This window comes from Rhipicephalus sanguineus, chromosome 4 (genome assembly GCF_013339695.2).
Source record: "Rhipicephalus sanguineus isolate Rsan-2018 chromosome 4, BIME_Rsan_1.4, whole genome shotgun sequence".
Taxonomy (NCBI): Eukaryota; Metazoa; Arthropoda; class Arachnida; order Ixodida; family Ixodidae; genus Rhipicephalus; species Rhipicephalus sanguineus.
The window spans coordinates 90806441-90832769 of NC_051179.1; the positions used below are offsets into that span (position 1 = coordinate 90806441).

At 48.6% G+C, this 26329-nt stretch overlaps 1 protein-coding gene across 2 annotated transcripts in view; it reads left to right on the top strand.

Moving 5' to 3' along the window:
- The window catches only part of LOC119390412 (uncharacterized), a 133247-nt gene that overhangs the window by 91631 nt on the left and 15287 nt on the right, over nt 1-26329 (top strand). Inside the window, exon 2 of one of the 2 annotated variants that reach the window (XM_037658026.1) lies at nt 4125-4456. In XM_037658026.1, coding sequence (XP_037513954.1) covers nt 4125-4456 — 332 coding nt within the window. The remainder of the gene's footprint in view (nt 1-4124; nt 4457-26329) is intronic. The other variant, XM_037658027.1, reaches the window with a different exon arrangement.

Consider the following 26329-nt stretch of genomic DNA (forward strand, 5'->3'; position numbering starts at 1 on the left):
CACCTGAAGGCATAAGACCGCGGTACCCTGCCGTCGTCTTTGTCGCTCGAGCACCGGGACGCACTGCTGCATCAAGCTGGGCCGCGACGATTACTTCGATTTTACGCGTTTGTGTACGTGCGATGGTGTGTGTATGTGTGTGGATTGGATTGCTTACCCTCTCTCTCTTTCTCTCTCCTTTCACCCGTTGTTGTTGTTTGCGTATAGTTTTCCCGCTCGGCGCAGCGGCAAGACCCTTACGCATCAGTGGTTAGGATAGAGCGGTCGAGCGGCATGCTTTCATGCCGTGGGAAAGGTGCCAGAAGCGTCCACGCACGCCGTGTACACGCCGCGCGCGGCGCTGTTGTCGCAAGAGCGGCCAACGTTTCGTTCAAGCACACGCTGCCATAAGCTTTCATTTTATTCTTTTTTTGTTCTATTCTGTTTCTGTATGAAGCGTATACCCAGATTGAAGGTGCTTTGCTAAGGGGCACGTGCATCACACGGGCCCACCTAACGTCACAAAGAAATTAAATAACCATCAGCTGATCGCGAAAATTGGCAGTATCTGGCCTCCCTTCAAACTCAGGCGTACTAGCGAGATGTCATAGGATATGACGTGCTCTATTTAATAGGGCGTTTAAGCTAGTCCGCAAACTCAATGAAGCTCACGAGTTACCAGGTTGTCAGACTGCGTTATGGCGATTGTTGTTGGCAACCTCTCTCAAACAGTGAGGCGGCAAACGGCCACCTGGCTTAGTCGTTGAAATAACATTTTAGTATATTTTTTGCACCATGGCATTTATTGGCAACCTCTTTCTGATTTTTTTGTTTTTGTTTTTCTTTATTCAAGCCTTTCTTATATTACGTCGGCAACACTGAAAGGGACACATGGTGGTGTTTGTCCAATTACAGTGTATTTGAAGTTGGGTTTGTGAGGCATGAATGTTCCCTTCGAAGAACACATCGTCACTGAACTGAACAAGAACAATTTGTAAGAAGTTTTGTTAAACCCCCTAGTAAAAAATACTACCAGCTTTTGTCCAGATCGCCCCAGGGTAGAAGAACGTTTTAAATCCAAAGCATTTCTTAGCGAACCTTAGGCACTTTAAGCGTTTCTATCTGCGTATCTATCTATCAATCTATCTATCTATATATTTAGCCGCCTACGTCTGAGTGCTCTCATGAATAATTGCCTCCTTAACTTGGTGTGGACCAGTATTGGCATGGGAGGATTTGACGAATATAAATGTCGGGTCATGACATGAATAACGTGAAAATTCTGTCGCGTGCGTCGTCAAAACCTTTCCTCCAGACACGTGTGGCGCATACCCGTTTACCACGGGCCGCGGTGTAGGGGTATGCGCCACAGGTGAATGACAGTTTATACCTACCTAAGAACGGCGGGAACAGACACTGGTAATTTAAATGCGGGGGCGTTAAGAAAAACCGACATCGGCAGCGTTGACCTGACGAATGCAAAGAATAAAAGTTAGGATCCCAGCAGGAATCGAACCCAATCATTCTGTGTGACAGTCAGCTGCACTTCCACAGAGCCACGCCAGGTCTAGAAACTACTTCTGAAAAACAGCCTATGTAAGCGTAATGTCGGTGCAACGTCAATTGCGTTTGTAGTGCTGGCTATCTAATTCTATAAGAAAACAATAAACACTACATATGTACTCCTATGATACAGGCGTCATATCAGGTTAAAGTGTTGGCTCCGCTTTTACAGCAGTCTGACAAACATTACATTTGTATTCCTATGATTCTGCAAGCTATATTGCAGCGTTTCTCTACCTCTGAGGAATACATTGACGAACGTAACGTATGATATTCACATCATTGCACCGTAAAGTGCACTTCATTTTGATAATACTGACGTAGGTGCTCTAACGTGAGTGCTGACGTTACGTCACACCATAAGTTACCCTTTAAACGCTCGTGCTGTCGACGTGCCTGGTAAGCCCACGATGCGCACATAACTACGGCACTCAAAAAGCGCGTCGATCCATTTCGTAACGCTTGGCTCATAGGCATATAACACAGCATAAAAGTACTTGCTGACTGCTTCGCATGAGCCGGATTCCCACAAGGCGTGGCATCTGCCGAATTTTTTTTTTCGCATAGAACAGACAGACATGTACAAAATAAATGTGCCGCTACCAACGCTTGACTTCAGCAACAGAATATCGTATGTAGCCACAGCGGACTACTTATACATGCATCTCATGATGGCGCTGCCAACGGTATGGCTGTTGCATATCCCAACAGCAGTCCGCTATTCTACCAACGATGACTATTAACATTTTCTATTCTTGTGCTTTCCTTATCTGTACACAATGACGGATGCTACCTTTTTAAGTTTGGCTGTGGGGTGAAATTAAAAAAAATTGTTGAAACGAACATTTGCAAGATATGCAAGACACACGTAGCATCGCTCCCTCACATGCTGTGGGAATGTCCCGTCCAGTATCAGAATGGTACTACCGAGACCCTCTCGTCGAGATGGTGCACTGCCCTGCGCAGCTCCCGCCTCGACGATCAGCTATGGGCCATCCAGCAAGCCCGCGAGGCGGCGAAGAGGCAAGGCCTCGACGTCCCCACGTGGGAGGCCTAGGCCAACGAACCTAAACTGCTGGTTCATAATAAAGTTTATTCCTCCTCCTCCTGAAATGGAGACATTATAAAAGTACCCCAGCTTTTGCGTAATTCTTTGTCGTGGTGTCGATACTGAGCTTGATCGCATACTAATAGTGTTTTTTATTTCTCCGTTGCCATGTTCTACTTTTTACTTTTGTCACCATTATCTCAAGACTCGAAATGTGTCATCAGTTTTACTGGGTGGTCGAGAGTTTGTGTCCATTGATTTCCTTACAGGGCCTGTTTAAAGTTATTGAATCGCATTTTGTCTGCAAGCGTAGAGGACAGAAAGTGAAAGAAAATCAAAGGCTCGCTGACATCGCTTCCTTTGTGAATTTCTTTCCGACAAGGTTACGGCACGTTTTACATGCTTTACAGCTTGGATTTTTTTGTCTTTAAAGAAAGCCTGCGGATTTGTCTCAGAGAGACTTGTCGCTGTTCGGCACCTTTATCCTGTTCGTGCAGGCGGCCCCATCTCACGTCTTCACATTTTTTTCGTTTTTTTAGTTATTTTTTTATCTGTCATCGAACTTTCTTCTCTTGAAGCGCAGAGCATTGAACAGGCAATGTATCTCTGTGTAATTCGCGGTTCGTCCGCAGTTGAACTTTATGAAAACTGCGTACGCTGGCAACTCACTTTATGGCGATAACGTCGAAGAAAGCTCTGTAGTTAGGCGACTGTGTGATCCGCAACCAGCGAATTTTTAAAACTACATTTTAGTTTAGTTTTACAGAGGTTTTTGCCGCGTTCGTATTTCATACAAAATTGAATTTTCACCAACGATGCAGTGCCAGTGAACACTCTGAAAAAAAGAAAAAAAAAGGAAAAGGAAGAACACCTCAGAGCATTGGCTTATATGGTTCTCAGAGAACATAGACTGCGTAATGAAATATCCCGTGATATTCAGCAACAGCGTTTTTTATCTCCTAAGTTAGAAAAAAATGTTCATGCCCCACCTGTGAACGTCAGAACAATGGACGCGCCTCCGTTTCTGGTAATGAAAAGTGAAGCATGACATAAAACATCTACACATAATATTTGTTCGCTCATATGTCTCTCAAGCAGACGCACGCATGTTAATAGAATTTCAGAAGGCCCTGAAGTGTTCTTTTTTCGGTTTCCTGGATTTAGGTTACCCCATTCTTGGGCCCTTTCGCTATATAACATATGTTACGTGCAGCTGGTTTCATTTTGCTGATTATTACGTGTACATTACATTACATTACGTGTAATATAAAGTGATACCAACACCCACACATAGCTTGAAAAATTGTCCGTGCGCTCATTGAAAGCTTCGCATTACATTCCGATAGTTACTTACAGGAGACAGCGTGATAACACAGGACGAAACGAAAGAACATATATATAGCGCTGTTTCCCGCGTATACAGTCATGAACCAACCAGCCTAAATGTGTGCCCTTCTGCATTTAAATAGTGCACGTAGTATGCAAATGTCTGTCGCGTCTGCCGATTGTCGATCGGTTTGTATTTTGTTTATAGCAGGTGCGTGGTGACGAGCCCGGTGGCGGTCAGGCTTCCGCCTCGTCCTCCTCCAAGGGAGCTCGGACGCTGGACAAACTGAGCGGCGGCGAGTACATCCGGGGTCTGGGCGGCCGTCACCTCGACAAAATCAGCGGCGGCGAACTGCTACGCTCTGCCGACGATGCCGAGCTCCTCCGGTCGCTGGTGCTGCCGTACGCTCTGCGAGGACTCTCTCCGTCGTCGCTCGGCTCCGGTCCTCGCCGCGGATTGGACAAGATAGGAGGCGGCGAATACATTCGCGCCCCGGGCGCTTTGCCGCATGGCGCCCTTCCGGCCAAAAGGCAAGCACCGTGCGTATTAAGAGCGATTTCCACGCCTCTGTGCGCAGGCTATTTTCACTTTACAACCGCATTGTGTTTGAACATTTTATCTTCGGGGCGACTCGTCATGTTATTGACATTTAAAGCATGAACGTGTCTGCTTTTACAGTTTAAAATGACGGTGCTACACGGGGCGTTAGATTGGTCGGTACATCCGGAAAGTATATGTTTGCGTCACAGAATACTCCAACCATCGTTTCAGCACTGTTTAAGTAAAGCGAACATGCTTGTATTTTTTATATTGCGATAATTACTTCCCTTGAGGCATAATTCTCTATGTGTATATGTGTGTTATATGCGTACTTCTATCTAACCATGGTCATTGTATGATCACAGGAGTTTACTGAATAAAATATAAGTCCTTAGCAAGATATCGTATATTGACATAAGATTGCCTCTATTGTAGCAAATCTCTTGCATAAGCTTTTATTTGGACATTTTATTTATTATTTTCTTTACAGAAGCGCGATCATTTCATTGCACAAAGAGAGCAGAGGATATCGAAATGAGCAGTGTCATGTGAACGCTGCCGCTGTGGCCGCTGTTATACCGACACGTTTTGTAGATTTTACAAGTTCCAGGTAGAAAGTCAGAAATACGGAATGTGCTGCCGACTTTTTTTGCAGAGGCGAATGAGCCCAACCCTGTGAAACGTGATCTCGCATCTGTTTCGACAAATTCCGTGTATCCTTTCCTGTCTTCGAACTAATTCCCGCGACGTTTCGTGAACTGTATGTCTATTTCAACAAATTACGAGCAGCCACGCTAGCCACGTTCCCACGTAACAAAGTCGATTTTTGTTAGCGCACGAAAACTTAGTGACCGCGACTGCTGAAGCCTACCAGAAAAGCCATGGCACGACAATGGCGCTCCGAAAGCGACAAGCAGATCCCGTTAATGAAAGCACCAAGAAAAAAAACACACGTTCACTGGTATGGCTATGCAACTGTGTGCCACAAAGTAGTTGAAGGCTCACACAGCCCAAGTAAACGAAGGCGCACAAGGCTTGGCTCGTGTGTCATTTTACCCTGCGTTACTTCTTGAGTTTCGTAAATTGCGCTTTTTACCGCAAGACTGGAACAATCGCACGCTGGGTAGGCACATTTCTCGACAAGGGTCGAGGATGTTTGCAGACTCAGATGGTGGGCCCTCTCCTGCAGCGGTTAAATCGAGAATCCTTGCAAGGCGCGACAGGGACATATAACGGATAATTTACTACCTCTCAGCGGCTGTACGGGCACCGGGAATTTACTGCCACCCTGACTTAATGAGCATTAGTGCGCGCACACGCTCTACCGATTCTATAGAATGTTGTACCCATTCCGTGGCGCGGCTCGTAATTCACTGGTCACCTACCGCAGCAGAAGGAACCTCACGGTCTTCCGTTTTCTATAACTATTGATTGATCACCGGTGACAGTAAATCATTTTCGTGACTTTAGATGATGGCTTTGATCGAAGGCCATAATCTGTTAGTGTGGTAACACTTATACGGACGCTCGAGAAGCGTCTGGGCTGTTGTCATTAGAGAGCTTGTGCGCGTCACATTCCATCATTCAGATATATGCAATAGCGTTCGCGCAACACCCTATGACCGGGCGCTGTGACGACACCTTTAATCGCTTTTTCGAACCACGATGCTTCTACTTCGTTAATTATTCTACAGGTGGGATTTCTGATGAGCGCCTACAGACTCACAGGGTGCTCACCACGTCTCCCCCCCCCCCCCCCCGCATACATATACATATATCCCGGACACAAATATAACCCGGCGCTGCAAAAACAGTCGAGGTACCGGTGTCGGCATACGGAACCATTTCCACATTCCTCTCCGCAATCATTCCAACTCAATTACCATGCCGTGGCCACCGGCCACGGTTCCCCGAACTTAATCAGAAAAAAATCCCGAACAAAAAAAAACTAAGTCAGACGGAAATGCGCTGGCGAATTCGCTGGCCGGTGCACTACGCTTTGATATCGTGTTATCCAATTTTCCCGCCGTCCCTATAAGGTTTCTCGCTCATATATGTTTGCACGCCGAAAAAACTACTTCCGTGACACACAAAACGCAAAGACATTTCTCTGAGTCCCTCCCTCGTGAGGGGTATACAAGCTGAGAGGCGACATTTTCATATTCTGTCCAGAAAAATAACGCCTCGGGAAATTGGCGGCGTCGGAATGTATGCTCGCGATAACTTTCAAACTCTAATCGCATAATGACCGCGTATACTATAACACGACTGCAGCTCCCGCAGCGACAGAAATTTCTCAAAAATAGGCTTTGTTTGTTGACACGCGTCGAGACGGCCGAAATTTGATGCATCGATTCCTCGTATATAAACAAGCTTGCCGCGCCGTGCTGTTTGCATGCATAATCGAAGACGACGAGAAATTTGAGGGGCGGCGCGGCCCCTGCTCGAGCTTCCTTCCGTCTCTTTCACAAAGGTCCGCAAAGTGAAACTTAAGCTTAAAACGGGGCACGAAATATTCGACGCTTATGTGGCTCCTTCTCTAGTGACTCTCTAGTTTTGGTGTTGGCAGATAATCAGTGCGAATCAAAGAAGTGAAAAAAGGGATGGGCGGACGGTCCTCCGTCAAAACACAATTTTACCAGCACGCCCGTATGCCGCCCTAGTCAGGTGATGCGACCAGCTTGACTGAAGTCAACACCACCCATACCTAAACTAGATGACTCTTGTAGTGCATCCCATCATTCGCCGAGGAAGAATAATCATTTCTTCTCTGCAACTTTTAATGATCACGAAACACCTCACATGGGCTGCAATGCGGAATAGTTAACTACGCTGTTTCGCTACGCAATCACTCAAGTGGTACGACCAGCATTCGCTCAACCCGAGATATCAAAGTATTGCAAGTTTGCCGTAGTTATATACTTAGAGAAATTCCCAGTACTTCTATTACTGCGTGTGTAATGTACAAATCTAAATTCTTATACCCAGAATCTCTGGTTTCTCTGTAGTTTTTTGTACCAATGACAGTGGTTTATTTGTCGTCCCTCGTAGTCAATATATAAAATACCTAGTGTGACGCGTCACACTGCCTTTTCTACTGCCCACCTGCTCAGCAATCCAGCTCTTATCCTCCCCCTTTCCTTTCCATCACCACCTGGCTCGGCTGGATCGGCGCCGAAGGGGAAGAACAACAGCGTCGACTGATCGCGCAGGCGGTCAAAATTCTCGGCCTATGAATATAGCTGAATAAAAGTCTATTACTACTGTAACTGCTACAACAACAACTACTACTACTACTAAAATATGTAGTTTTTCTTTCATCAGCATAGAGATCGTATTGTTCCTTTCAAAGCAAAACCTAAAGGGACCCTGCAACACTTTTTTATCATGGTCAGAAAACGCTGCCGATCGGTACTAGAGGCTCCTCAGAATACGCGAGCCAAACATGGTAGCGTTGCAGGCGGCCCGGATTTTACAGTTATTTTTCGACGTCAGCTAGAAGTCGTTCCCTGTTCTCTCAACAAGTGATGCCACAAACCGAAACGATCGCACCATCAACCCAAAAGCCACGGCCATTGGCTGATTTGAGCATCGTGCTCTACATACTTACCGTGGCCGCCGCGGGATGCCGCCACGTGTCCGCGTGCGCGCTCGCGATCACACTGAAAGGGGTCATGAAGCACCCCTTGGGCTGATTGCAAAAACACATCCTGCGGAAAGCTGACACGGCTATGAACTGCTCTGCCAAATATTACAGTCGTGCGCGCCGCGTAATGGCCACAAGCGGAGCGCGAAGTTGCCGTTTCCCCAGGCACCCTCTTTTCAAACAGAGGCCGGTTCTCACTCTCGTCGGTGGGCGGGGCGTCTGTCCGCTGTACGTCGCAAGAGACATAGCATGCTTATTGGCCGATAGCCGACGTAAATCGAGAGCGGCGTTCGGATCAGATGCGCTTCTTGCCGCGGGGTGCCGCCACTTGCCGGCGCCGCACTCCTCAGTACACGGTAGCCGCACTCGCGCGAGCGAATCACAGCGGGAGAGCGATCGCGTTTCATGACGCGCGCTGACGTAACTTCTTTCCCCCATGCCATCCCTCCCTGTCTAGCTTCCAGTGCGCTCGTCGGCACGAGAAAAGAGAGAAAGCGCTGGGAGCGTGCGCCAAACCCCCGTAACTCCGCTGATTCTTGACGGATTCGAGAAATTTTTGCGGCAATCGATTCGGGAGGCAGTACACTCCGATACTGAGGCCATTAGATCATTACTTGGAAAAGTGGTTCATGACCCCTTGAAAGTGAGCCGCGCGTTAGAAGAAAAAAAGAAAAAAAAAGTGCTCAAGGTCACGACGCGCGCTTGACGTAACTTCTTTTTCCCGTGCCATCCCCCTCTGCTTTGCTTCCAGAGCGGTCATCGGGACGAGACAAGAAAGAAAGCAATCACAGCGTGAGACAAAGCTCTGTAGCTCCGCTCGCAATTGACGTATTCTAAATTTTTTGCGGCAGTCAATTTTTGAGGCAATAAACTCCTCTAATGGAGCCATTTGATGATTACTTGGAAACGTGTTCAAGGGTCCCGTTAATCCAGGCAGCTCTAACCTGTAGATCAAGTCAGCTTGCTCTCGAGGTTGAATATTGTCAATTGTCGCTCTCATCCTATTTCGAAATTGCATTTGAAAATATTTTATTTAATGCTGAAATAAGGCTGATTGCTCTGTATTCCTTCAAGTCTTTCATGTCTCGCGTTTTGTGTATTCGTAAAATATTCGCGTTTTTCGAGCACGCTGGTACACTTGAAGTTTTAAGGCGTAATGCGCAGAATTACGCAAGATTCTTAAATATAAAGTCTAATTGAAATTGATATCCCAGGTAACGTATAACTCCTCATGCAGCTCCGCTAACCCATCTTCGCTAGATAGGGTGGCGTGCTCAACGTTGCCAGCTCGAGTTTCCAGTGGCGACCTGTTCGGGTACAGTGTCTCGTTTCTTTTTATACCTTCGCTGCATCGTGGTTGGTTCATGGTGTTTAACGTCCCATAGCTACTCAGGCTATGACACTTAACATAGTTGAGGGTTCGGGGTATTTTAGATGCAGTGTGGTCATTTAGCGAGCACTGACATTGCACAGTACATGGGCCACGACCATCCAAATGCGGCCGGCGCAGCTAGGTCCCTTCGCTGCATTACAGTTCAGAGTGCCGCCGTGATCTGGTGCTCCACAGCTGCTGCAGGCGAGAATGTAACGACCGGCATCACATGAGAGGTTACAGCTTGGCAATACACTAGTGAGGCCACTTCATCGTGTGTGCGTTTAAATGATTTTTTAAAGACGGTAGTCTTTCTTGGTCTGTCTGTCTTTCTGTCTGTCTTTCTGTTTGTCGGCACGTCCCTCGATTCAGCCACTCGGCCAAAGTTGAACCACTTGCCCAAGGGCCAGCCGTCTTGAACTGGTACGGCTGTTCATACTTGTGAACGTTGTCGATCAAAAAGTAAATATCACGCATATCTGAGGTGCAACATCACTAGGTAAGAATTAGGTGGCGTGTTCCTTTAATAGAAAATGCATACATACGTAATTTTAAGGACCCTAGTTTCTTAAGCTGCGCTGAAAATGCATAAGAATGGAAGCTTGAGCGAGTTGGTATGCGTTCATCTTTGTTGAAAATGCGACTGCGCTGAAATTTGCCTTCCTCCGTGCCCTTCGCACGAGCTCATTGTTGTGTTTCGGTTTCGGTTCTGTATTGCACTGTACGAATGCCATGGGTTGGTGTTGAAAAACTTTAGTTTTGAGAAGGCCAAGAAGGTGAAAAAAAAATATTTAAAAAATGAAAAAAGCAGCGTTGTGGGCGGCCTTCAGGCTGCCGGTTGTGGGCGCCGCTCTGGCGTTCCTGTTTTACCCAGGCGACGTGTAAATAAAAGAGTGTGCGGAGAGTACTCGTTGAGTGCGGACGTTTCTCTGCTTCAGCGCTTCGCGCCAAACCGCGTTTTCGGGCTGGCTGGCGTCCCCGCCGGTCGCGTTGGTCACCGCCGGTCTTCGCCTGCTGCTGCGCCGGGACTACCAGCACGCAACACAGCACTCATGTTTCCCGACGTATTGCCAGATGGCGTCCATATCTCACACAGCGCCTCTTCTATCGTCTTTAGACGACATTTGTAGCGAAGCACGCAGATACGCGGCCAATTTTTTCTTCCAGGCTATATCTTCCTGCGCGCGAACAGCAAGAGGGCGAAGGAAGGAATAGACGACACTAATGAGTGTCTTATTTGTTACTTTCTTCATACTCATGTGAGCGCATCGAGTGTGACACAAAGACTGTCCAGCAGGTGATCATGTAAAAATATGTAGCTTAAGATAAAAATAACGAGAAGAAAATACCATGCTTGCAAAATGCTTAGTTTACAAGCGCCTATTTTCCGATGGTCATCCGGCTTGGCTAAAATCTCTAGCATCAGGATTCACAGAAACTTTCTCCGACCAAAACTCTCGCGTACGTAAGCGATTTCTGGCGTTATTATTTTCAAAAAAGAGCCAAATGCAGAAACCGAAACTGGGCCAAAAATCACGGGAGCTTAATGTACGCCTAAGTATATTCAACTTCTAAAACAGTTGCAGTCAGAATGTGGCAATTCCTGATTGTAACGTGAATTCAGAAGTGTAGTTTCTAATAAAAAATGAGCCTGATCCTGCATCTCTTTCAATCAAACTGAGCCACATTCAATAAACTAGTGCTGCGTCAACAATCGTGGCCAAAACAACTAACATGGTCTCGTCCGATCTGTTTCATTTGTGTCCTAGTTGCTTTGCTATCGTGTTTACGTTCCACAATTAGTTTTTCTAGGGCGAGTTGGCACTTACAGAAGGACATGATGTTGTATGAAAAAACTCGAACATGAAGAGCTAGAAGCCGACTTCCCTACTTCTTTTTTCCTCTTAGTGTTCTTTTTCAAGTTTAGCGCTACAGTAGTATCATGTCCTTCTTTCGTTTAGAGATGGTATATTTGAAATAAAAGATATATGAAATGATATTGGGCACTGATCTATTCCTTGAAGAAGAAGAAGTCATCCGAAACGGCAGGGCATAAAGCGAGCTCAAAAGAAAAAAAAAGAGCTGGATCACTTTTCAAGGCCTTCAACAGATGCCAAGAACAAGAAAACATTGCCGACAGTCCACAGTCGTGCGCCTTTTGCCAGGAAGGACCACTCTCTCTTGAAGTCGTCATCGCCATTACGCCCATGCGGCGAAGAACGGCACCGACGGAAACACAACGATGATGTTAATTTTATCTCAAAATATGTGCTATAACATGCATTTGAATAGTTTTAGACTTCTTTCATGAGATAATTCAATCCCAAATGAAATGTTCCAACCTATAAGACCCAAATGCAAATTTTACTCCGGGATACCGACGATAGTGGGCTATATAGATTTTAGCCGCAATAAAGATTTGAGGTACTTAGGGGATGAACGCACTGGCAAGAATTTGTTGGAGCAGGCCCGACCATATTGTAAGTAGCAAAAAAGTGCGTTTTCCTGAGTTCAGTTAAAGTACACGTGGCTCTTTTTGAAAAAAAAAAACGCCACATTTATCGAATACTGGTCCGATTTAATAAAAATATGGCCAGAAAGGAAGCAGTTTAGTTTAACCTGCACAAAAGTAAGGTTAGTCGAAGATATTCAGATAATCGAAGACAGACCAGAGCCCTAGCCTTGACGCCATTTTAATGTTGGTCGTGTTGGGGCATCCAGTATGAACCACATATTCCAATTCACCCAGACGCCAGTTCTTCTATAGCTCTGCCGTAAAAATAAGTAGATCAAATAAATATCTCTAGAGGAAAATAATTATTTCATTTCATTGTCTCTCATCAAACGCCAATAGTGACTGTCGGCGTCAATGCGAGTGATCAAAGAAATCATCACGTGATGAAAATCACCATATAGCGTCATCACAGGTACTCGCAATTTATGAAGTCATCATGACGTCAATGTGACGTCACATGGTGTGGCGCCCCGTGGTGACGTCACCGTGTGATATCGAGGCTTGGTCAAAGGTTCGGTGATCCCGGAGGCACTGAAAAACCACGTGAGGTGCAGAAAGCTTCATGTGGACGGGGGGAGGCGCGGAGAAGGCAGGCGCCATCAGGGCTGGGCAAAGGTACATTTAAAATATATTGCGATACGATACAAGATACTCAGGCAAGAAATATTTGAGATACAGATACAAGATACCACAACACTGATTGTATCCGATACGATACATTCCAGCCCCGCCACGGTGGTCTACTGGTTATGGCGCTCGACTGCTGACCCGAAAGTCGCGGGATTGAATCCCGGCAGCGGCGTCTGCATTTTCGATGGAGGCGAAAATGTTTGTGGCCCGTGTACTTAGATTTCAGTGCACGTCAAAGAACCCCAGGTGGTCTAAGTTTCTGGAGCCCTCCACTACGGCGTCTCTCATAATCATATCGTGGTTTTGGGACGTTAAACCCCAGATATTGTTATTATTATTATTATTATTATTACGATATATTCCAATTTTGTCTTAAGATACTTCGATAAATTCGCAAATTTGTTATGATATATTTATATAATGCAGCATTAAACGTATATGCACAGAAATGTTCGCTTGAAAATTTATTATCTGCGGCCAATTTTGTTTAATTTGAATTAAATCTCTGTTAGTATCTCAAAAGTTTGGTATTTCTTGTTAAAGGTATATTAGATTAATTCCGAAAAAAACTTATTGGTGTTGCTTTAGCTGCCTAATATGACAGCTCCGTATACACTTCGCTGATGGCGATTTTAAGTGCGAAATGTTTAGAATAGCCGCAATTTGTGTGTGCGGCCTATGAGAAAACCATAACCATCGTGAACGGGCATGTGCCACAGTAATTGGGCAGATCCCACTACCCACCGCTACGACGTGGCCTGTAATAAACCCTGAGAACGAGTACAGAGAGAGAGAGAGAGAGACGGAAAGAAAGATATAGAGAGACGGAAAGAAAGATATAGAGAAAGAGAAAAATTCTTGCCAAAAAAATTCTTCGCGAGGCGGGATTCGAACCCACAATCCGAAGGCGACCGTCCTAACCACTTGGCTATCCAGGCATGCCAGAGGAGCATAGCATAGCCTTGTATAGTAAAGTGTAGCAAGGGGCTGGGAAAGGGAAGTGAGTCTGAGGAGGAGGGGAGGAGGAAATCCTACTACTCACCGCTGGTTCACTAAGAAAGAGAGAGAGAGAGAGAAATCTACATAAAGAGAGATATAAAAATTGAGATAAATAATAGGAATGAAGACATAAAAAGATAGGAAGACTTGGCCTGAATAGCGCGAAGCTGCCATACTAGGGAGCAAGAAAGGCAGCGGCGGCTGCGACGACAGCCCGAAGCGATAGAAGTCCTATGCCAACGACGACGCGCTCGTAGATCTACGAGAGGTGCGAACGCTTGGTTCTCGAGTGTGAACATCTGCGTCGTCACTAACCTGACTAAAGCCAAGCAACAACCTGTAGAAGCAACCAGATTAGACTGTAGGGTCGTCCACGTTCGCTGTGTCAAGCCTTGCGCAACTTAATGCAAGCTTTCCCAGTTTTTTTTTTTTTTTTTGCTTGTCGCTTTTGTAATTGGTGGGAGTCGCGTGTGTGCTTGCAGACCAGCCAGCGGGTTGCCACATAATCGCAAGAACTTCAATAAGAAGCCTACGCATGATTCTAAAAAGATAGGGCGCGCAAACACGTACAGCCGCGGCCACGTTTGTGTAGAGCGCGCGAGCAGCCGGTTTTTACTCTGCGGCACAGTTTCAGCCTCTGACGTGGTGCGTCAGGAGCATGCGCGGCCTAGTAGTCAGGCTGACCACGTCAAGGCCCGAAACTGCATCAAGGTGTCGCCCCGCAGAGCAAAAACCGGCTGCTCGCGCGCTCTACACAGACGTGGCCGCGGCTGTACACAAGAAAGAAGTCAGGACACCATAAACGCCGACTAGCAACTGAATAAATGCACAACGGCGGAAAGAAGGCACGAAAACTTCTCTGCGCATGGCCATGGAATAAACGAACCTATCCATCCGGCACGCGTGGGGGCCTCAGCGAAAGATAACTGCTAAGGCATTTGATTTCATCTTTATGCAAGTTAATCGACGGTTGGCTCACGCATGCGCTACCACTATTCTCTATATGTCATGCCTCAATCATCAGACACGTTTCTTCATTGCTATGCCGGTACAAAACTGCGCATTCATTGAATTTTGGCGTGCACTTACAATCTCGACAATGTAACAATAGATTAGAAGGTGAGCCTCCGGTTAGTGATCTATTATGTTCCAATAATATCTGGTTAATGCAGCGGCCCGTCTGTCCTAGGTAGAAGCGGCCGCAGCTGAAAGGAACCTTACAGACAACACTTGTACGGCAACCAGTGCATTTGCTTGTGTGTTTTACGAAACGAATATCCATTCGCTTCTTCTGGTTTACTCGCTCATTCTTCCTCTGCACAGTGGCACATATCTTACCTAGCTTATTAGCAGCTGTGAAAACAACATTAACGCCGTATCTACTTCCTACTTTCTTTAGCCTGTGAGATACGCAATGAATGTACGGTATACCTACAACACGTTTTTTCCTATCGCTTTCTGCAACCATGCTCGGACTTAACATAATGAATTTCTTTAAACGCTCAGCGACAGTGGCCACTGCATCATGGGGATAACCTACATCTAAAAGACGCGTAAGCTGTGCGTTAAAGGTATCATTCATTTTGTGCTCACACGACTTGGTGAGGGCAGACTTAAGGCAAGACATGGCGATACCGTTTTTGACAACCTTCGAGTGCTTCGACGAAAAATTTAATAGCGGTTTTGAAGATCTAGGAGCATACTACCAGCACACGTGAGTCTTCTAAAACGTTAAGGAAATGTCTACAAATTGTATTCCATTATCCTTAGGCAACTTTTTAGTAAAGTTCAGCCCTCCTCCATTTGATTCAAATTTTTCGCTCACTGAGGGGACCACGTTTTCAAAGTCCTCACCACTACAAAAAATCAAGTAATCGCCCACATAACGAAAAACCTTCATGACAGAATTACCTAAGGCACCTTCCAAAAGTTTTCAATATTGCTAAGGTATAAATCACTAAGAACCGGAGCAACCTTAGAACCAATACATATCTCTAATTTATGCACATAAACGCCTTCCTTCCAACCTACCAGCGTCGACTTTAAATACATGGAAAGAATTTCTAGAAAAGCCCCGGTAGAAACACTACATTTATCGGTGAAAACCGTCTCGTGCCCTTGTTCGTTAATACATTCATTAACACATTTTAACAAGTCCTCATGCGGCAAGGAGTTTTAAAAGTCTTGAATATTCATTATAAAAGCTTTACAACAGCCGGGATCCTCCTCTGAGAGGAACTGAACTAGCGCCTGAGAATTACGCATACGAAAAGGGTCTGGAAAATTCAATCAAGTTAAGCAGTTTTGCAAATATTTAGATACAGCGACTTGCCAGGCGCCTTTTTCTGAAACAATTGATCGAAAAGGAATCTCGATCTTATGTGTTTTCGCTGAAAAAAACAATTCCAAAGTAAGTGATTCAGCCTTCTTGACATTACAAGCTATTCTCTCAAGATTATGTCTTAACAAAAGGTCGACAGTAGAGGTGTGCACGGACTCCGGGTAGCCCGAAAGCCCGAGCCCGACCCGGCCCGCGGGCCGGGCTCGGGCGGGCCGACGTACTTTCACCTCGGGCCCGGGCCGGGTCGGGCTACTTGGAGATTTATCGGGCCGGGCTCGGGCCCGGCGCACAGCCTGACTCAAGCCCGAAATATACAGAATGAGCGGGAATTGTTTTCCAGCACGTATACAGCGCCTTTTCCGCGACCGCCCTTTACCGCTTTTTCTTTCCATTCGCTACTTTAAACAAAAGGGGAGCAGGTGAAGCACTGCCTCTGTTGCACTCCGACAAACTAATAAGTAACACCACCTGAGCTAGTGACGGCGCCACGCGACTGTTCCACGTTAGATTTAAGGCCAAATCCCATATGAGTGAAAATGCACGCGACAGCGACGAGCGACCCGACGTAGATCGCCTTCGTGCAAGCTGACGCTTGCATGGGAATACCTCATACACGTGACGGCTTTAGCGAGCGAACTTCATTGTTGCTGGCATGAGGCCGTCTACTTTTATAGCAAAAGTGCCGCGAACAGTCTCTATTAGAGACTGTTCGTCGTGTGTCGTTTGATCATATTGGATATGCTCAATAAAATGCCAAATTACCGGAAAACGATGTTTTGTTTTCGCAGCGAACCTTCAAAAAGCCGGGTCGGACCGGGCCGGGCCCGGGATTGTGTTTTCGTACGTCGGGCCGGGCCGGGCGGGCTCGCAGCCCTTTGCTGTCGGGCTCGGGCGGGCCTTCGACAAAGTCAGCGGGCCCGGGCCGGGCTCGGGCTCAGAAATACGGCCCGTGCACAGCTCTAGTCGACAGCACGCTGCCTAACTACTGATGGTTTAAGTTTTACCGTCCTAAAATTCTTTGTTAATGCTTTTCCCGAGAAGAAACTGTCCGGCATAATTACAAAATACCCTTCCTTATCTGAAATTACTGGCCTGAGTTACTTCTCCACACAATAATTAACCAAAGGCCGGATAGGATCAGGACACTTGAGCTGCATATTATATCCCGTGATACTAGCAACGCAGTCTGAAATAGAGTGGGAGCGCTGTTCTTCAAAAACTAGTCTAGTGATTGTACGCGGCAAACTTAAAACGCCTATTGGTTTCAGGTTCGGCTTAAAACAATATTTGGGACCTAAGGCTAGGGTATTTCAGTGACTATCTTCTAAGGCAGCTGCTCCAAGGACTAGCAAGTTATTTTGCGGTGAAACAGTAGAACATTTTTCTTTTCTCTTACATGGTTGAAGTTCTCGAAGTTTTACCCTCCGTATGAATTCCTTGGAGTCCTTGAAGTCCATGGCAAAAAGAAGGCTATTTCACACATTTTCTTTAACAGCGCTGCAGTTCTCTCCGGTAAGTCATTAGTCTGAGAGGCCTAGCCTCCATGAGTGTGATTGCACGGGTCAACTATTAGATTGGCCCGCTTCTGACTCAACCAAGCGGCCGACCTGCGGCAGATTGGGAGTCGGCAGTCACCACTGCACGGAGCTCTGCTTGTATATGGCAGATCCTAGCCTGATTCCCAGGACTAGGACAGGCTCGACCCTTAACTGTGCACCCATCCGCAGGCAACGACAACCTGGGTCTCTGCAACGCCGCGGTAGCGAACGCGCCTCTCGAACGCCCCACCACCTACCAGGTCTCGCAGAGTACAAGCGTAACTTCAACCACGAGCCTGGTAATTATATTGGGAGCTAAATGTACATATAAGTGATCTGAACCCGAGTTGTCATAACATATAAACGTCATATGTCAACACACTGGCGTAGCCATGGGGCGGGGGGGGGGGGGGGGGAGGCTATATCTAATACATATCTGAGACATGCAGTAGCCGAAAACTACGCCATATTTGGCAAAAAGAAGAAAATTTCATGCATTTTCTTCAACAGCGCTGCAGTTCTCTCCGGTAAGTCATTAGTCTGAGAGGCCTAGCCTCCATGAGTGTGATTGCACGGGTCAACTATTAGATTGGCCCGCTTCTGACTCAACCAAGCGGCCGACCTGCGGCAGATTGGGAGTCGGCAGTCACCACTGCACGGAGCTCTGCTTGTATATGGCAGATCCCATGCCTGGTTCCCAGGACTAGGACAGGCTCGACCCTTAACTGTGCACCCATCCGCGGGCAACGACAACCTGGGTCTCTGCAACGCCGCGGTAGCGAACGCGCCTCTCGAACGCCCCACCACCTACCAGGTCTCGCAGAGTACAAGCGTAACTTCAACCACGAGCCTGGTAATTATATTGGGAGCTAAATGTACATATAAGTGATCTGAACCCGAGTTGTCATAACATATTGTAGCGGGGTTGCAGCTATGACTGTGGGGAGGTGTGCGAAGAAGAGGCAGACGACGTGTCGGTGTTCTGAGAATACACAACCGCCATCTTGACTGCTGGACTATTCCATATTGTAAATAAGTTAAATATATTCGTAACATTTTGGTGGTGGTGCTGGGTACTATGCAAGACGGAACTCCGCAGCGGACGTGTCCTCGACAGCCTCAATATGTCAACAGAAAGCAACTCTGCTGCTGCCGCTTCGACCGCGACTCCGGTACAACCGGTACAGCCGGTACAGCCGGTCGTATTGACTCAACCGCGCGATCCCGGTAACTTCTGCGGCACCGACCACGTTGACGTCGATGACTGGATTGCGAAGTACGAGCGGTTTGCAGCGGTCTACAGGTGGGACCCTACAATGATGCTCGCCAATGTTGACTTCTATCTCTGCGGAACAGCAGGCGCGTGGTTTCAAGCTCATGAAGCTGACTTAACAAGTTGGGATGCCTGTAAACAGAAGCTTCGCGACCTATTTGGTAGAGCCGTCGGACGCCAGCGGGCCGCTTCTAAAGAACTCTCCTGTCGGGCGCAAACTTCCACCGAATCATACGTCTCCTACATCCTTGACGTCCTGGCCCTTTGCCGTCGTGTCGACACCAACATGTCAGAGAGTGACAAAGTAAGCCATTTGCTCAAGGGAATTGCGGATGACGCTTTTAATTTACTTGTGTCTAAAGACTGCTCAACCGTGGACGACATCATCAAAGAGTGCCGCCGGTTCGAAGAGCTGAAGAGTCGCCGCATTGCCCAGCATTTCATGCGACTTCCGAACACGGCCGCTACATCATCCTGCGAGGACCTTCAGCCGCCATGCGGTCAACCACCTACCAACGAGAGCGTAGTTCGCATCGTGCGCCGAGAAATCGAGGCGGCGTCGCCACCATCTTTCCTGACGCGGCCATCTGATGATCCTCGACCAACGATCTCATTGATCCAGCAGGTTGTGAGGGAGGAGCTTGCAAATGTCGGACTGCAGCCGGTATGTTCGTTGACGGAACCTCGTGTCAGTTCTATAACGCCTCCTCGTGCACCGGAAATGTTGCGCCGCTATCGTGACCCTGCCCAGTGGAGAACGCAGGACGACAAGCCGATCTGCTTTCGTTGCCACGGTGTAGGACATATTTCCCGCTACTGTCGTTCTCGCACCTTTCCATCTCGCTCGTTTGCTGGCTATCGACGTGACGACAACCACCGGCCCCTGCAGTTTCCCGCTCGTGACGGTGGACCATACGATGAGGCTCCTACGACACCGGTCCGACGCTCCAGCCGTTCGCCGTCCCCACACGATCGTCGCTCCCGGTCACCTCAGCCCCGTCGCCATTCGTCGCCTCGCCCTACTGGACGTCCATACTCGGAAAACTGAGCAATGCAGCTCCCGGAGGTGATGCTGCATTCGACCCCCGACCTGAAAACCCTCTGCTGACCCTCACTACGGACCAGAATCTGCTTGCTGTGGAAGTGGATGGCCTGCCTGTTACTGCCCTCATTGATACCGGCGCACATATTTCTATTATGAGCTCTGATCTCCGTGCACGATTAAATAAGGTCCTTACGCCGCCCGAGTCCCTATTTGTACGTGTCGCTAGTGGGGGAACTCCGGCTGTACTCGGAATGTGCACGGCACGTGTGAGGTTCTCCGACCGCCAGACGTCCGTTCTGTTTCATGTTCTCGCTCATTGTCCTCATGATGTCATCCTCGGACTCGATTTCTTGTCTGACCACTCTGCTGTCATTGACTGCTCGGCCGGTGTTGTAGAACTTGACTTGCCTGCGTCCGCCGACGTGTCGGAGGTGGTTCAGACGAAACTTTCGTGTGCTGAGGCTGTTCGTCTGCCACCACAAGCCCTAACTTGCGTCGCTGTTGAACCATATCCCAGTGTACCGGATGGGGATTACGTGGTCTCTCCCTCTCCCAGTGTTCTACTGGCCCGCAACGTCTCCTCTCCGTACACAGTTGTAACTATTACAGCGAACAAGACGTGCCTTCCTCTTCTGAACTTCGGATTGAGCCCTCAAGTCCTACCACAAGGCATTGCTCTCGCTACTCTGTCACCGTCGTACGAGTGCCAGATCTCATCGGTGTCACCCGAGCTGCCCGCTGTCGTCTCTCCAAACCCGCATAGAGTCGACGCAGTCACCTCTTCTACACTGCACAAGAACATAACCAAGATGATTGCCTTAGACCTTTTGCCCTCTCAAGTTAAAGACCTCAGTGATCTCCTTATGACCTACTCTGACATATTTGACTTTGACGGTAGGCCCTTAGGTCAAACCTCGCAAGTCAAGCATCGCATAGATACCGGTGATGCAGCTCCAATTCACAGGCGTCCTTACCGAGTTTCACCATCAGAGCGCCAAGTTATTCAACAGGAGGTCGACAAGATGCTCACAAAAGGCATTATTGAGCCTTCTTCGAGTCCGTGGGCTTCCCCTGTAGTCTTAGTTAAAAAGAAAGACAACACCTGGCGTTTCTGCGTGGATTATCGGCATTTAAACAAGATCACCAAAAAGGATGTCTACCCGCTTCCTCGTATCGATGACGCCTTGGACTGCCTTCATGGTGCTACCTATTTTTCTTCGATAGACCTACGCTCTTGTTACTGGCAAATCGCCGTAGACGACCTCGACCGTGAGAAGACCGCCTTTGTAACGCCTGACGGTCTCTACCAATTCAGAGTCATGCCGTTCGGTTTGTGCAATGCGCCGGCCACGTTCGAGCGGATGATGGACACGCTTTTGCGCAGCTTTAAATGGTCTATCTGCCTTTGTTACCTGGACGACGTCACTGTATTTGCTCCCACCTTTGAGTCTCACCTCGACCGACTTTCGTCTATTCTTTCCGTGTTTCGTGCGGCTGGGCTACAACTTAATTCATCGAAGTGCCACTTTGGCCATCGCCAAGTTGCTATTCTAGGGCATCTCGTCGACTCATCTGGCATCCGACCCGATCCCGACAAAGTTCGCGCTGTCCTCGATTTTCCCGTACCAACTTGTGCCAAACACGTTCGAAGTTTTGTGGGCCTATGCTCATATTTCCGACGATTCGTCAGAAACTTCGCAGATATTGCGCGCCCCCTCACTGACCTTCTCAAGAAGGATGTGCCATTTTGGTGGGGTCCTGACCAAGCCAGTGCTTTTTCCCGGCTCATTACGCTGCTCACCACACCGCCGATCCTCGCCCACTTCGACGCGTCCGCTCCAACCGAGGTCCGCACCGACGCTAGTGGTTACGGCATTGGCGCTGTGTTAGCCCAGCGTCAATCCGGTCATGATAGAGTTCTTGCGTATGCCAGCCGGCTCCTTTCTCCTGCCGAACGCAATTACTCTATTACTGAGCGCGAGTGCCTGGCGCTTGTATGGGCAGTTGGTAAATTCCGCCCCTATTTATATGGTCGCCCTTTCACCGTTACCACAGACCACCACGCTCTATGCTGGCTTTCAGCACTCAAAGATCCAACAGGGCGCCTAGCTCGTTGGGCTCTGCGCCTCCAGGAATTCACGTACACAGTGGTCTACAAGTCCGGCCGTGTACACCAAGACGCCGACTGCCTTTCTCGGTACCCCGTCGACGATCCAGACCTCGTAACGGATGACACGTCCATCTGTATTTCCTCGCTCTCCGCTTTCGGCAACATCGGTGACGAGCAACAGCGTGACGCGTCCCTACGAGATCTAATCACCCGCCTGAATACTGACTCGACGGACAGTTCGCTTCGCATGTTCGTCATCATCGACGGCATTTTATACCGCCGGAACATGCGCCCAGTGGGACAAGAACTACTAGTTGTAGTACCCACTCATCTCCGCTCGACCGTACTTCAGCAACTACATGATGTACCAACGGCCGGCCATCTTGGTGTTGCCAGAACGTACGACCGTGTCCGCCGACGCTTTTTCTGGCCCGGCCTCTACCGTTCCGTACATCGTTATGTCGCTACTTGCGAGTCGTGCCAACGCCGGAAAAAGCCAGCTGTGCACCCTGCCGGGCTCCTTCAACCTATCGACGTACCTGCTGAGCCTTTTTTTCGTGTCGGCCTCGACCTTTTGGGACCTTTCCCACTTTCTAACAACGGTAACAGATGGGTCGCCGTCGCTACGGATTATTCGACCCGTTTTGCCATTACGAGACCTCTCCCGAGCAGCTGCGCTACAGACGTCGCCGAGTTTTTGATCCAAGACGTCATCTTACATCACGGCGCTCCTCGTCAACTCATCACGGACCGAGGTCGTTACTTTTTATCCAAGGTAATCGAGGACCTACTTCGGTCTTGTGCAACCAAGCACAAGCTTACGACGGCCTATCATCCCCAAACGAACGGACTCACAGAACGTTTGAATCGCACGCTCACTGACATGCTCGCCATGTATGTCTCGACCGATCATCGCGACTGGGACATTGCGCTACCCTTTGTCACTTTTGCTTACAACAGCTCGCGCCACGACACTGCTGGATATTCTCCCTTTTACCTTTTGTATGGACGAGAACCGACCTTGCCGTTCGACACGCTCGTACCCACCCCTGCCCACCTGTCCACCGAATATGCTCGCCACGCTATTAGCACAGCCGAAAAGGCCCGTCAGATCGCCCATCGACGCCTTTCGGACTCGCAACTCCGCCAGAAACATACATACGACATTTGCCACCGGAACGTTCGCTTCAATCCGGGTGACCTCGTTCTCCTGTGGTCTCCGTCTCGGCATGTTGGCCTGGCCGAAAAACTTCTGCCCAAGTACTCCGGCCCTTACCGTGTGCTACGCCAGGTGACTGAGGTCACCTATGACATCGCCCCTCTGGACCACACAGCGCCCTCTACGTCTTCCAACGTCGTCCACGTCGCTCGCCTGAAGCCGTACCTTTCGCCCACCACCTGCTAACAAGCGCCGAGTCGGCGCTTTCGCCGCCGGAGGTCGATGTAGCGGGGTTGCAGCTATGACTGTGGGGAGGTGTGCGAAGAAGAGGCAGACGACGTGTCGGTGTTCTGAGAATACACAACCGCCATCTTGACTGCTGGACTATTCCATATTGTAAATAAGTTAAATATATTCGTAACAATATAAACGTCATATTTCAACACACTGGCGTAGCCATGGGGCGGGGGGGGAGGCTATATCTAATACATATCTGAGACATGCAGTAGCCGAAAACTACGCCATATTTGGCAAAAAGAAGAAAATGTCATGCATTTTCTTCAACAGCGCTGCAGTTCTCTCCGGTAAGTCATTAGTCTGAGAGGCCTAGCCTCCATGAGTGTGATTGCACGGGTCAACTATTAGATTGGCCCGCTTCTGACTCAACCAAGCGGCCGACCTGCGGCAGATTGGGAGTCGGCAGTCCCCACTGCACGGAGCTCTGCTTGTATATGGCAGATCCCATGCCTGGTTCCCAGGACTAGGACAGGCTCGACCCTTAACTGTGCACCCATCCGCGGGCAACGACAACCTGGGTCTCTGCAACGCCGCGGTAGCGAACGCGCCTCTCGAACGCCCCACCACCTACCAGGTCTCGCAGAGTACAAGCGTAACCTCAACCACGAGCCTGGTAATTACATGGGGAGCTAAACGTACATATAAGTGATCTGAACCCGAGTTGTCATAACATATAAACGTCATATGTCAACACACTGGCGTAGCCATGGGGCGGGGGGGGGGGAAGGCTATATCTAATACATATCTGAGACATGCAGTAGCCGAAAACTACGCCATATTTGGCAAAAAGAAGAAAATGTCATGCATTTTCTTCAACAGCGCTGCAGTTCTCTCCGGTAAGTCATTAGTCTGAGAGGCCTAGCCCCCATGAGTGTGATTGCACAGGTCAACTATTAGATTGGCCCGCTTCTGACTCAACCAAGCGGCCGACCTGCGGCAGATTGGGAGTCGGCAGTCCCCACTGCACGGAGCTCTGCTTGTATATGGCAGATCCCATGCCTGGTTCCCAGGACTAGGACAGGCTCGACCCTTAACTGTGCACCCATCCGCGGGCAACGACAACCTGGGTCTCTGCAACGCCGCGGTAGCGAACGCGCCTCTCGAACGCCCCACCACCTACCAGGTCTCGCAGAGTACAAGCGTAACTTCAACCACGAGCCTGGTAATTACTTGGGGAGCTAAATGTACATATAAGTGATCTGAACCCGAGTTGTCATAACATATAAACGTCATATGTCAACACACTGGCGTAGCCATGGGGCGGGGGGGGAGGCTATATCTAATACATATCTGAGACATGCAGTAGCCGAAAACTACGCCATATTTGGCAAAAAGAAGAAAATGTCATGCATTTTCTTCAACAGCGCTGCAGTTCTCTCCGGTAAGTCATTAGTCTGAGAGGCCTAGCCTCCATGAGTGTGATTGCACGGGTCAACTATTAGATTGGCCCGCTTCTGACTCAACCAAGCGGCCGACCTGCGGCAGATTGGGAGTCGGCAGTCCCCACTGCACGGAGCTCTGCTTGTATATGGCAGATCCCATGCCTGGTTCCCAGGACTAGGACAGGCTCGACCCTTAACTGTGCACCCATCCGCGGGCAACGACAACCTGGGTCTCTGCAACGCCGCGGTAGCGAACGCGCCTCTCGAACGCCCCACCACCTACCAGGTCTCGCAGAGTACAAGCGTAACCTCAACCACGAGCGTGGTAATTAAATGGGGAGCTAAATGTACATATAAGTGATCTGAACCCGAGTTGTCATAACATATAAACGTCATATTTCAACACACTGGCTTAGCCATGGGGCAGGGGGGGGGGGGGGGAAGGCTATATCTAATACATATCTGAGACATGCAGTAGCCGAAAACTACGCCATATTTGGCAAAAAGAAGAAAATGTCATGCATTTTCTTCAACAGCGCTGCAGTTCTCTCCGGTAAGTCATTAGTCTGAGAGGCCTAGCCTCCATGAGTGTGATTGCACGGGTCAACTATTATATTGGCCCGCTTCTGACTCAACCAAGCGGCCGACCTGCGGCAGATTGGGAGTCGGCAGTCCCCACTGCACGGAGCTCTGCTTGTATATGGCAGATCCCATGCCTGATTCCCAGGACTAGGACAGGCTCGACCCTTAACTGTGCACCCATCCGCGGGCAACGACAACCTGGGTCTCTGCAACGCCGCGGTAGCGAACGCGCCTCTCGAACGCCCCACCACCTACCAGGTCTCGCAGAGTACAAGCGTAACCTCAACCACGAGCCTGGTAATTACATTGGGAGCTAAAGGTACATATAAGTGAACTGAACCCGATTTGTCATAACATTGGTGCTGAAACGTCATATGCCAACACACTGGCGTAGCCATGGGGAGGGAGGGGGGTGTTGGGTGTTTAGCCTCCCCACCGTCCCTCCTGAAAGGTTTGAATTTTGCATTTGTAACACACACACACACACACACACACACACACACACACACACACACACACACACACACACACACACACACACACACACACACACACACACACACACACACACACACGCACACACACACACACACACACACACAAACGAACATACATAAAGTATGGTTGAATCCTCCCCACCCGAACAAAATTTCTCGCTGCGCCTACGCCCCTGTCACTGCATTTTTGGCTTAGTTGCGATTTGTTACAGGCCGTATTTTGGTCTCTCTCTCTCTCTATGTGCTTGCGCGTTCGCGTACGCGCGTGTATTGTATGTGCATCTATCTGCTTGCGTGTGTGAGTGTGTGCGTATGTGAGTGCGCGCGCGTGCGTAATTGTGCGTTAAATTGCGACAAAATGTGTCCTGTAATTTGTGGTCGTAAGTGACACAATCGCCTGCAATTAAAGAGAGCAATTTTTGGAGGAAACAGAGGAATGGGTCATGCAGATGTCTGCCTGGCGATAGCGTAACTGCTATCTTAAGA